The following is a 13762-nucleotide window of genomic DNA, read 5'->3' on the forward strand; positions in this document are numbered from 1 at the left end:
ATACTATTTTATCAGCAAAGTTTACTGTTTAACAGAAAATATTTACTGTTGTTATAATTAAATTACAATATCACTTTATTATAACCCCAAAATGCATATAAATTATGAGCATCAAAAAAAGAAATCAAAATCAAAATTAGCATCTGTCTCTCTATATTTAAATGGCACACACCGGAAAAAATATAACCTATAGCTTAAATTTAAAAGTATAAAATTACAACATTGTACATTTTTTCCTATGGACTTCTAGTGTCATATAAGCAGCTAATTTAGTCAATTTATATTTTTTTAAAAGTCAAGGTAATTGTGGTTATACAGATAAAAACAAATGTTTGATTAGTAACAGAATTTTTAATCTTTCAGTCAGTTTTATTCATGGTATGTGTATAGTTATAATAGATAATTAGTGACATGCAACTACAATTATAGATTTTGATCCCCATGTAAGTCAGTTTCAGAACCACTGACGAGATCTCACAGAACAATGTTTTATGTAGTGGTAGGCAGGTAGACAGGTAGGCAGACTACCTATTGTTTCTGGTACAAAATACAAACTCTTTTTTGGCATTTAAAATCTTTATAACCTAGGCTTATTATTACTTGCCTCCTAAAGATAAGCCAAACTACATTTGTTATTTCTTACATAGCACTACTATCTGCATTCTTTGTGTTTCTACTGGCTGTCCTTCATCCCAAGTAGCAATTCTCTGCACCCCTCTGACTCTTTAAGTCATTTGTTTTCTTCAAGATTAAGATCAAGTACCACCTTTTACATAAAGCAAATGCTCCTAGTGCCTTTCTTTGCAAAGTTACTTTGTATTGATTTCATATGTATTTTAAATAAACTTATTTTTGTCTTCCCAATACAAGTTCCTTGAAAGCATAGAATGTTTCACTGATGTTTTTATAATCTACATCTTTGACACCCAATAAGTATATTAAAAATACTTAATGAATGATTAATGGTTAGAGAAGAAAATGAGAAAAATAAGTGCTATTTGATAAAAAAAAAAGTCAGAGATTTCCACATACATATATCAATGCTTGACTATAACCCAAGATCCTGAAAAAGTAAATCACCCCAAGATACTAATGCTTAAAGGGAACAGTCACAGAATAGATAGAACATGAGCTGAATGGAACTGAATAAAAGATGACTATTGAAACTGTAAAAGATTACCTTATTTTAAGCACAAAAAACCCCCCAACTTAGCACAAGTTTATTTTTTAGAATGTATACAAGAATAAAAATATGCAGAGTATCACAGGCATAAAAATAAGTATAAAAGCTAATTCAAAATTGTTATATCAACAGTTTTATCATGGGAAACTGAAAACAAGGACTATGTTAACTTATTTAATGTTATTTTTCTTGTGAACAAATTGTATAATTGATATATACTATTTTGATAAAATGAGCTCTAAATGTTAGTTTAACTTTTAATTCATCTAAATATTTTCACATGATTTGAATTGCAAAAAGAAATTTACAATACACAAATTCTGATTTATCCAAAAGATATATTTCTTTATTCATTCTCCATAATATATTAAAAAGAAAGAAGGGGAAAAAATAGGACCTTTGTAAAGGCCCCAGATTTTAATCTAGTCCCTGGTTCTATAATTATGGAATAAATTATGTCCATAAAATATATTATTTTAATAATACCTAATAAATTTTGAATATATGGCTCAATCAATCCTATCCATATATAAATTTATACTTTCAACAAAATGCGTTATTTTCACATTAATACTGCTTTATTTATTCCAAAAAAATATTTCTACCTCCTCCAAACATGTACATCTGTTTCTAAAGCAAATAGCAAGTCCGTGAGAAGCCTCTGGTGCATTGGAGACCATTTAAATTCAGGAATCCGAAACATCGTTGTGCGTGGACCTGGACTAAACTGACGTCGTTGTTCCTCAGTCATTGGCATTCCTCGAAATCCTAAATCAACTCTGAGATCTCTGTCTTGTTGAGTGATAGACCGTCCCTGAACCGCCTAAACACAAGAAATCTTTATAAGTGCACAAATCTTACTTCAAAAATGTTAAGAACAAATCTGCCATAACTTCAAGTATAGATGTATAACAGAGTGAATAGATCTTTTGCAATGATTTTAGAATCCCTTATAAGCATCTTTTAGACTTAAGCAGAAAGTTCTCACTTTATTTTACAGATTTAAAAAAAAAGTGAGAGGGAATCTAGATTATGGATATTTTCAGAGTCTTAACTGGAATTGAGTATTTCTAAATCTTGTTCACAGCAATCTGTGTATTGTATAATGTAAATCCCCCATGAAATGAGCAGTATATAAATAAAACATCTCCCATACTTCAACAAAAATCTAATTTTATCTACTCCCCTCACCCTACTGCCTGACTTCCTGCAACAGATCTCAATTCAGTGGACAATTTTCATAAGGTCTTAACATTAATAAGAAAAAAAAAGATTTGCTTGATGGACAACCTTCAGCAGAAAATATTTTTCACAATATGTTATATTAGACTTCTGAATATAGCAGACATAGGAAAAATAAGATAATAGAATCATTTCCTTCAATGTAAATAATTAAAGATAATAAGATAATAGAATCATTTCCTTCAATGTAATGAAAGATCTAGATTATCTCATAATACATTTCATTTTCTATATTGAATATATTTCTTATAATTACAGTACAAAAAATTTCTGTAAGTACTGAACATCATGAACACTGATCAATATGTTTTAGCTCATTTAAATTTTTTCTTAATTACAAAATGTCTCCAAACTATAACAGTAGTGTCACACAAATACTTAACACCTCCAAAGGTATTCCATTTCACTTTTGGACAAATCTGTTAAGTAATTGCACAAATTTAATTGTTGGTAGGTAGGTGGTGCAGTATAGAAGAGCACAAGGCCTGTAGTCAAAAAGATTCATCGTCCTGGGTTTGATTTCAACATTTATTAACTAGTGGTATGACCCTGGACAAATCACATAACCATGTTTGCTTCAATTTTCTTATCTCTTAAATGAGTTAGAGAAGGAAATGGCAGAACACTCCATTATTCTAGTCAAGAAAACCCAAAATGAGGTCACAAAGCATCAAACAATTGTTAGGAAATTCTTCCTAACATTAAACTTAAATTGACCTTTTTACATTTATTGCTTCTCATTCTGCCTTTGAGAGCTCAAGTAGAACAATTCTAATTTTTCTCACATATGATACCCCTTTTAAATACATTTATCTAGATAACTATCGTGTTTCCCCTTCACAATCTTCTTCTCAGCATTCTAAACTTCAATTAATCTTTAGTGGATAGAACTCCAAGCTCTTAAATGCAAATTAAAGCTTCTCTGAGGTATCACCTCACACCTCTCAGATTGGCCAGTATGACCAGGAAGGATAATGATCATTGTTGGAAGGGATGTGGGAAATCTGGGACACTGTTACACTGTTGGTGGAGCTGTGAACTCATCCAACCCTTCTGGAGAGCTATTTGGAACTGTGCCCAAGGGGCAACAGAGGTGTGCATACCCTTTGACCCAGCAGTGCCACTGCTGGGTCTATGCCCTGAGGAGATGAGGAAAAGGGTAAAAACATTACTTGTACAAGAATATTTATGGCAGCCCTGTTTGTGGTGGCAAAGAATTGGAAATCCAGTAAATGTCCTTCAATTGGGGAATGGCTTAGCAAACTGTGGTATATGTATGTCATGGAACACTATTGCTCTATTGGAGACTAGGAGGGACGGGATTTCAGGGAAGCCTGGAGGGATTTGCATGAACTGATGCTGAGTGAGTTGAGCTGAACCAGAAAAACACTGTACACCCTAACAGCAACATGGGAGTGATGTTCAACCTTGAAGGACTTGCTCATTCCATCAGCGCAACAACTGGGAACAACTTTGGACTGTCTGCAAAGGAGAGTGCCATCTGTATCCAGATAAGGAGCTGTGGAGTTTGAACAAAGTACAAGGACTATTCCCTTTAATTTGGAAAAAAAAAACCAGATATCTTATTGTCTGATCTTGTTACCTCTGAGAATTCTGTTCTGTTTAAGGATATGATTTCTCTCTCATCACACCCAAATTGGATCAAGGTACAACATGGAAACAAAGTAAAGACTGACGGAGTGCTATCTGTGGGGTGGGGGTGGGGGAGGGAAGCAAGATTGGGGGGGAAAATTGTAAAACTCAAATAATATCTTTAATAAAAATAAAAAATAAAAAATAAAATAAAAAAAATAAAAAGAACTCCAAGCTCTTTCAAGAACCAGCTATCCTCTGTACATTCTCCTGTTTATCAATGTCTCTGAACTGTAGCATCCAGAATGTAATACTATATTCTAGGTGCAGTTAGACCACTGTAGTGTATATAGAGGTTCAGTTATCTCCTTAATGTCCTCTTAATATAGGCCAAGAGTGCACAACAAGCATGCAATACACTGAAACAATCAGACTTTTTTTCAGTCAAACTGATACATATACATATATATGTATATATATGTATATATATATATATAAAATAATACCTCTGCTAACTTATTTTTGTAGACATGATTTCTTTGAACTCGAGTATGAAAACTTAAATTATACATCAATCTCATTCTCAAAAATATTTAAAGATAAGTGGAAAGCTAAAATGATATTTTAAAAAATCACTTAATACTTAATACATAGTTGTCATTATTGCATTCCTTTGTACGCAAGACCTATTTAGTTTAAAAAAAAGAAACTGAAATCTTATGCATGTACACAAATACTTTAACTACTAAAAATGAAATGCAGGGGGCAGTTAGGTGGCACAGTGAACAGAGTACCAGTCTTTGAGTCAGGAGGATCTGAGTTCAAATCCAGCCTCAGACAATAATTATCTAGCTGTGTGTTCTTGGGCAAGTCACTTAACCCCACGCATTGCAAAAACCTTAAAAAATGAAATGCAACAAGTACAAGAATGGTATCAAATCTAAACTGTATCCTTTGTGGTCTATTCTGTACCAAATGTGGACTCAAATGGCTAGGATTCAAGTCTCCATTCTGCTATTTACTACATTTATGTCCTTACGGTAAGTCACTTCCTTAGCCTTGGATCCCTTATCTGTAGAATGAGTAGGTTGGACTAGATGGCCTTTAAATCCTCTTTAACTCTAAATCTCTGATCCTATGATCTAACTACAGTTGCTACACACAAATTCTTCTGACATAATGGATGAATGAATGAAATGAATAACTTAAAAGATTAATAATTACAATCCCTGGGTTAATTACTTGGTTGGTAACTCTTCTGGTCCAGCAACTATATAAGACAATTTCCTGAAATCACTTTTCCCTCTGTTTTATAACTGGATAATTCAGCAACAATGTTTCTGTACTTGTTTTTTTTTTCCCTGTGGTGACAAAGTAAGCATTGCTTACTATTAGATAAATCTTAGTAAGTCAAAATGAGTATGATGATAATGGGGAAGCTTTGGCCAAGAAATAAATCTAATCAGTACTCAGAAAAACTTTATTCTCCACAGATATGACCACTAAATGATAAGGAAAAATTAAAATAGTAATTTTATATTATCACACAGAAATCACAAATATGAGAAGTACATTTTTCATTTATTTTTTAGAATTCATGTACTTTAACTTACTTGAGTTGTAGTAGTAGTCTGAATCTTCCTGATTTCCTTTCCTGCTTCTTTACCATCATCAGATCTTTCAGTATCTGAAATTATGCTTCCAGCATCAATATTAGGCACAATTTTACTACCAGAAGATTCTGTTTCAAGTGTTGTAGCAGTCATCTCAGCATATTCTAAACCTTTAGATGAGGAAGCTAATTCCCTTTCAGAAATGCTACTCATTCTATCTGAAGTTGTATGAATTTTGAATTCTTTCTCTTCTATTATGCTTGATGTACAAGTTAGGTCAACACTAGTAGTCATATGAGCAAGCAGTCCAAGATCATCATTAACACTAAGATGTACTTGCGTTTCCTGCACATTTGGAATAATATGATTACTAGAGAGCTCAGGAAGAAGTTTTTCTTCTTGACTTGGAATTTTGTCAAAAATAAATGAGGTACTATTGTTGGTAGGTTCATCTTTCTCATCAGCCAATGTTATCAATGGGCCATTATCCTTCTCTTCACTCTTTTTAATGATGCCAACACTTCCATGTACATTGTTTTGAAGTTTCTCAACAGCAGCACTATATACATTATCCAACAAAGATTCAACCTCCACAAGTGTACCATTTTCTCCAGTAACTAAGGTCTCAGGTGACAAATCCATGTCATCAAGCTTTACTTCTGTTGCTTCCACTTTCTCTGCTTTTATATCCACTAAAAGATCATGTACCTCCACATGGACACCACCTCCTGGTCTATCTGAATTTCCCAGAACATCATCTGATACTTTTGTTGCCATGAGCAAGTCCCTGGTATCTGTGCTGACAGGGTAATCTGTTTCACTTTCTGGACTTTGACTTTGTGAAAGATCTTCTATTTCTCTGATTTCCATTCCACCTTTTGCCCCAGTTGCCTGAGATGAAAGACCTGATATAGTGCTCACATTTCCTTTCTTTCCCTTTTTAATGTTTTCCTCCTCTTGTCTTTGATACTCTTCATACATTTTGGCTAGATATTCTTTATGAGCTTCATAGGTGACCTTAAAAACAAGACAAATAAGTGATGTTTGAAAAAAATATAATATACCTATAAAAGTACAAAACAGAAGAAAAATTATTGAGGAAGTCAGTAAAGTAAGATGATAGTGAAAATAATCTCATAATGAAAAGAATTTAAGTTTTGAAATTTAGCACATTTTAATCTTCAATAATAAAGCATGGCATAGTAGATAGAGATGTGGCTTTTAATTCAGAAAGGGTTGGATTCAAATTCTATCTCTGATACATACGAGATAGGTGATCACAGAAAAGTAACTTAACCTCTTGGGGCTCCTAAGCAATGCTCTAAGAAGTATCCAAGATTTCTATGAAGGGCAACTAGGTGATGCAGTGGATAGAGTGTTAGACCTGGAATCAGGAAGACTCATATTCATAAGTTCAAATATGCATCAGACACTACTACTCTGAGCAAGTCACTTAACCTTGCTTGTCTCAGTTTTCTTATCTGTAAAATAAACTAGAGAATAAAATCACAAACTACTTCAGTATCTTTGCTGAGAAAATCCCAAGTGATATCATGAAAATTTGGACGTGACTGAAAATTACTGAACAATAACAACAAGAAATACATCTCTAAGACTATTATAGAAAAAACAAAGAATTTTTTATAAGAAGAATTCAACATTGAAAAAAGTACAAGGGTGCCTCTACAAAAATTCTTAATTAGGAGGATACAATGAATTTAGATTAATTAATGTTTAATAAAGTCAAGGAGAGGATGTAGGAAGGGTCTTAGTTAAAAAAATGATTTAGGGTCTTAGAATCAATCATAGGACTGAAAAAGAAGCTTAATGGCTCATCTAGTACAACTCATTCTCCAATTTTGAAAAATAATGTCTTGAGGAAAAGTAGCTTAGAAAAAGTAACAAAGATAGTGAGACAGGATTCAAACTCAATTCCTCTGACTTAAAAATTCTTATGCTTTTCTACTTCCTATTCATTTAAAGCCTGTTCTCTTTAATATCTCATATTCAATCTTACCCCTACTCTGAGAAACTAGTAAATTAAACACAGGTATATACTTATACTTACTATGCAAATTATGATATGAAGTTTTTTATTAATTATATCTAAAATATATAATTGAGGAAAAAAGCATATTTGTTTATTTGAAAATAACTGCACTTATAAATCACTATTTACTCTATTTCGGGTCCTTGTGAAGCTGAGAGAATAGGTTTAGTCTTGGTATGCTCAGGACAAAAATCATGTGATGACAACTTCCATTTTTTTGTCCTCTGATTCTCACTCATTTCTATTAATAAAGTTATCAATATAGAAAAACTTAAGAACTTTCTAAGAATAGCTCATATCTATCAGCAAAATGTATAGTATTGAAAATTTGCTAAAGCTTACATCAAATTAATGATAAATTAACATTGAGAAGAATTATAAAAATCAATTAAATAGCAGCTCATTTTAAAGATGAGGTCTGATTTGTTCAAGTTCACACACAATTTGTGGCAGAGCCAAAGCTAGCTAGGACAGATCTTCTAACTTCCAATTTAGTTTTCCATATACTACAAAACAAAACAAGAGATCTTTATCTTAAATTTTCAGAGTCTGACAAATTTAAAATTAGCAATTTAATTGTTAATTTCAAAAACTAAAACAATTTTCAAGAACAAGGCTCTAGAACAACTTTCCATTTTGGGAAGAAACATAAATAAAGATTAAGAGACACAAGACAATTTATACTTTTTGATATAGTGATCTCTTACTATGACTATACCCAAAGGTTATAATTAAAAGGATCAAAAAAAAATCTGTATAAATTAATAGAAACTTTATCCATGAAAAAAAAGTTTGAAACTTAAGTGAGGAAAAGTGAGGAAATGATGAACAAATTTCAATCTATGAAATAAAATTATTTCTTTATGAGAAATGACAAATGTGAATACTTCAAAGAAAGATGGAAAGTTGAAGACAAAGAGAAATTATGATCATTTAAAAATCTAGAAAAATTAATAGTACATCAAGAAATTTAAAAACAAGAAAGCAAAGAGATTTTTGAAAGCAGGATCAAATCACAAAATGTTTATATAAACATTTTGTGAAATTAAAAAAGTAATCTAAAATAGAATGTTATTTTTGCAAATTATAATAAGTTGGAATCCCTGGTTTTAATTATGGTTTTTTTTAAGGTTTTTGCATGTCAAAAGTGGCCTGCCCAAGGCCACACAGCTAGGTAATTATTAAGTTTCTGAGACCAGATTTGAACCCAGGTACTCCTGACTCCAAGGCCGGTGCTTTATCCACTACTCCACCTAGCAGCCCCTTATGTTTACCTTTTAATTATTTTTTAATTAAGTTATTTTAATTTTTTAAATGAAAGGAAATATGGCTCAATAGAAAGGTTAAACCAGTGGTCACCAGACCTGAGTTTAAGTTCTGTCTCAGACACTTACAAGCTATTGTGACCATGAGAGAAAGTTACATTTCAGTGTCTGTTTCCTCATCTGTTAAAAAAAACAAAAAAAGGGCATAGCAATGCTATTATAATATATGCCTCACAAGACAGAAAAACACTCTTCAAATTTGAAAGCAGTGAATAAGGTTAATGGGCATATTCTTTTAGCAATTATTTATTCAAAAGAGAGAGAATGCATATTATAATAGAAAGAGAATTGGATTCTAAGTCAGAAAAAGCTTATCTGACTCTAATCTTTAACAATTTTAAACTATATAAGCATTTCTCCTAGGATGGTTTCCTCAATAAAATTTTAAAAATAATGCCTTTAGTATAAAACTTGCATGTTACTACTACTACTACTACTACTACTACTACTACTACTACTACTACTACTACTACTATAAGGATTACATGAAATAAATGTAACTAAAAACATTTTGCAAACATTACAGCTAAGAAAAGTACAATATTATTAATAAAAGGCAAAAAGTCTAAATTTATGCTATCATATGTGATCATTTTCTGTAATTTTTAGTGTCTACGCAAAAATTTTTAAAAAGTTTAGACTAACTTTTCCACTGTCAATTTGATTAAGTTAATATTTTCAGAAACATTTTAAATGCACAATACTTAAAATCTGAATTTTACTCTAAAATTAAAAAATATGCTGAGCAAAGCAGCATATTTAATTTGCATCATTTTATTATACAAAAAATTACATCTCACATTAAGAGTTCATAATTATATCAGAAACAACTCACAGTAGTGTGATATGGTAAAACAAGGTGTATATTTGGTGTCAGGGATCCTGGGTTTAAATCTTGGTCCAATAATTTGATATATAAACTCGGAAAAGTCAATGACAGTTCTAAGCTTTAGTCTCCTCATCTGTAAAATGTGAGGACTTGGGCTAACGACTCAAAGGTCCCTTATAGCTTTAAAGCTAATTTCATTATACTGTGCCACATATTAATAATACTGGCACATATACTGACACAGATATGCATACATGTGCACAAAAATAAAATGCTATTAACAGTCTACATCTCTTAAGTCCTTATTTAGTTTAAAATAAAATAATTCTATTTTATCTAAACATACATTACATTTTCTTTTAATTAAATAGACCATAATTTGTAGTATCCACAAGATGGCACTAAACTATTTTTAAAGGGCCTGAGATCCACTATAATTTAACATAAAGTTTTCAAATTAGCTGATACCTTTGAATGGGCTATTGAGAGTGTATCCACCCAGACTCTCCAGCCTCCCCATTCATACTTTATTGCATGATATAAAAGGATCCGAAAAATATTGTACACCATTTCTGTAATCTTCTGTTCTTCAGAATTTTTGGGATTAATATAGCCAAGGGAAAACATCCAGTCCTGCCACACTGAACACTGAAGTAAACATCTAGAGTGGGAGGGGAAAAGGATTATTTCTTTTAAAAATCTAATAAAAACCCCAATTGACACATTTTAAATGAAACAAATATTCTTCTTTTGAAAAAATAGGATTTCACTTATTTATATCAAGCCAAATAGTCACCATAGTTTTAAAAGGAAATGAAAAATTCCCAAACCAAAGAAAATATGGATAAAACAACTAGCAATATAAATACTGGTAATAACATGTAGTAAACAACAGAGTGGAGACTTAGGAGAGACATCCATTAATTCTCCCATTATATACAATAAAAAAATTAACAATAATTATGCTAAAATGTAAAAACCCTATATAATCCTAGAGTAGACAAGAGTTTATAAGCAAACAAGACAAATTTTCTGATCTGAGACATCCTGTGTTTTTACAAAAAATGTTAGTCTATAAAAGTAAAAAAAAAAATTAAATAGAGTAGGAAAAAGAGACTGGTACTCTGAAAGAATTTACTTAGTAGTTTTGATTGAACAATAGATTGACTTCAAACAATAAATACACAATAATATTTCTCTGTTTCAAAGTTACAAAATACACCCTGCTAACAATTTAGTTATTGTACAAACTCTTATCATTATGGAAACTGGGAAGAATATAAACCATCATCAAATTAGAAAAACAAGTCTAAGTGCTATTCATAGCTTGTTAGTATAATTCTTATATATATATATATATATATATATATGTATATATGATACACACATGCATACATATATATGAAATATAGAATACAAATAAAATGTCCTGTGTATATTTGTGTGTGTGAAGTGAAATTATATAAAGCGGCAAATTTGACCCAAACAAACTCAAAATTTTCTATTATACAGCTATTCTAAAGATTTCAAATATCCTATTTACTTATAGTAGGGGGGAAAATTAAGATTCAAAGTCAAGAAATGAAAAAAAATTAATCACAAAATATTAAAAGTATATACCTCCTGTTTTCACGGCTATTGCTGAAAAGTTTTATCATGTCAGATAAAAATAAACGGCGAACTTCCATTAGTTCTGCACTTGGTGTAGAGTTTTTTAACAAGGTTGCCACAACTTTAAGAATCACTATAAAAGAGCAAAAATAAGTTATAATGAAATTAAAATCAAATAAAATCTACTTTTGTAATTCATTAATTATTTATCAGCTTCCACCTCAGTGGTTAGGAGTATAAGAAAAAGTAATAATAGTAATAAGATTAAAAAAATAAGATTTTGATAACTGACGAAAAACACTTCTGATCCAATTAATATAAATTAATCAGATTACAAAAAAGATATTAAAATTTACTTACTTGGATTCTGAATTTTCACTGTAGAATCTGGCTCTGGATGTGGCTTATGTACAACTTGAGTGCACACTTGTTCTGTCAAAATCTTAAATATAAAGAATGTAATTCATATTAACTTAAAAATAAAATTTCAAAATCAAGATATTGTAGTAAAAAATGAAGGAAATCATTCCCTCAATATATACAAGTCATTCATGAAATGAACATTTTCTAAAAATATGGTAAATGAACATTTTCTTAAATATGGATAGCTTATTTAAAAGTAAGTCAGTAAAATGTCTAACAGCAATACAAAATGTCATTTTCATAAAGTAAGATATTAAAAGCAAGCATATCCACTGTTATTATTTTATTCTAAAGAACTTAGTTATAGGAAACTTTTATTCTAAAGAACTTAGTTATAAGAAAAAGAGAGGAAGAGAAGGAAGGGAAGAGAAGAGAATAAGGGAAGAAGAAAGGAGGGAGAAGAAAGAAAGAAGAGGAGAAAGGGAGAAAGGAAATGATAAAGGGGAAACAAGGAAAAGAAAGGGATGAAGGAAGAATCAGAGAATTAGAAACAAAGAAAATGAAAAATTAAGTATCTTATATACCTTATATATCCCAAGAAAGTCAAATTCAGAGATAAATATCAATTCAATATCAATCTTTGCAGTAACAAAGAATCAGAAACAAACTGTGTGCTAATAAATTGTTAATTTGTTGAACAAATTTTCATTATAAATATGATATATTATTACATCATAAAAATGAAGAATATGAAGAATTCAGAATAGGGAATTTTTTTTAAACTGATAAGAGTAAAGTAAGGAAAGACAAAGAAACAATTGAAACAATAATCAAAATGTAAAGGGAAAACTCTAAGACAACCCAATGGGACAATTCTATAACCAGCTCTGATTTCAAAGAATAAAAGGTAAAGAATTCTTTCCTCTTCTGGTCAGAGAATTAAGAAATTATATATTTAAGATATCTGTTGTCTGACAAGGTCAAGGTATTGATTTGTTTTTCTTAACTGTAGATTTTTTTTTTGATACTATGGCAAAGTTTCATCAGGTTAGGAAAGATAGATGTGAAGTATCAGGTAAGTTTTAGAAAAAAATCAATAAATCTAAGGAAAAGCAATATTATGCTTTTATTCTGGACATTATGATGGTAAAGAAGAGGTGTGATGTAAAGCACCATTTGCAAAAACCCACCTGATTCCCTTCTAAAGCTTTACCAAGGAGCCCTTGATGTACTTTCCATATACATTTGAATATGTAACACATGAAAATAAACATAAGACTCAGTAGTTATTGATGGTCTCCTGGCAATAATAATATAGAAAAATTTTCCCACAATACTGTATAATATTCTCCTTTAAATATATTAATCAACCAATTCCTGAGCATCTTCACAAATGGCACCTTCAAATGAACTTGGTTTATTCAGCTGCTTTTCTCTCTAATTCCACTTCCATTTTTTCTAGAAGTCCATCCAGGAATATGATGTAATCCTTGATGGTGAAGAATTTAACAAAAATTTTCACAAGACTTCTATATTCACTCTACTAGATATAACACACACTTGAAAATATAGATCAAGAGCAGTCACAAGTATTATAACAGAGTCAATAGATCAGCAGACTATCAAACTCATTCTAGTAGCAAAGGTAATAATCATATGATTTATAGTGTTTTCAGCAAGAGGTGAAAAGTATTAGTGTGCGTATGTGTTTCTGTGTGTGCGTGCACATACACATGCACACATTACAAGGGAAGGAGTAAGAAAAGAGTCTGGGGAGAGATACTAGTCATGAATAGAAGCAGTAAAGCAGGTAACAGGATTCCAATTCCTTCCACTCTAGTGTGAGTCCCCAATTGAGTGAATTAATTTATGGATCTTGGTCTGGAACATCATTATTCACAGTAGGAAAAGTGGGAAGTGGCAGGGGAGAAGTTAAGATGGCTAGGTTGGATA

The 13762-nt window shown here is 31.1% G+C and overlaps 1 protein-coding gene across 7 annotated transcripts in view; it reads right to left on the minus strand.

Annotated features, from left to right (window-relative positions):
• Positions 1 to 13762, minus strand: part of NBEA (neurobeachin) — a 796125-nt gene that overhangs the window by 586324 nt on the left and 196039 nt on the right. For all 7 annotated transcript variants that reach the window (XM_074216034.1, XM_074216037.1, XM_074216036.1 and 4 more), the window contains 5 exons: positions 11807 to 11888; positions 11456 to 11579; positions 10304 to 10496; positions 5632 to 6648; positions 1789 to 2006 (listed from right to left, as the gene is read on the minus strand). In XM_074216034.1, coding sequence (XP_074072135.1) covers positions 1789 to 2006; positions 5632 to 6648; positions 10304 to 10496; positions 11456 to 11579; positions 11807 to 11888 — 1634 coding nt within the window. The remainder of the gene's footprint in view (positions 1 to 1788; positions 2007 to 5631; positions 6649 to 10303; positions 10497 to 11455; positions 11580 to 11806; positions 11889 to 13762) is intronic.

This window comes from Macrotis lagotis, chromosome 1 (assembly GCF_037893015.1).
Source record: "Macrotis lagotis isolate mMagLag1 chromosome 1, bilby.v1.9.chrom.fasta, whole genome shotgun sequence".
Taxonomy (NCBI): Eukaryota; Metazoa; Chordata; class Mammalia; order Peramelemorphia; family Peramelidae; genus Macrotis; species Macrotis lagotis.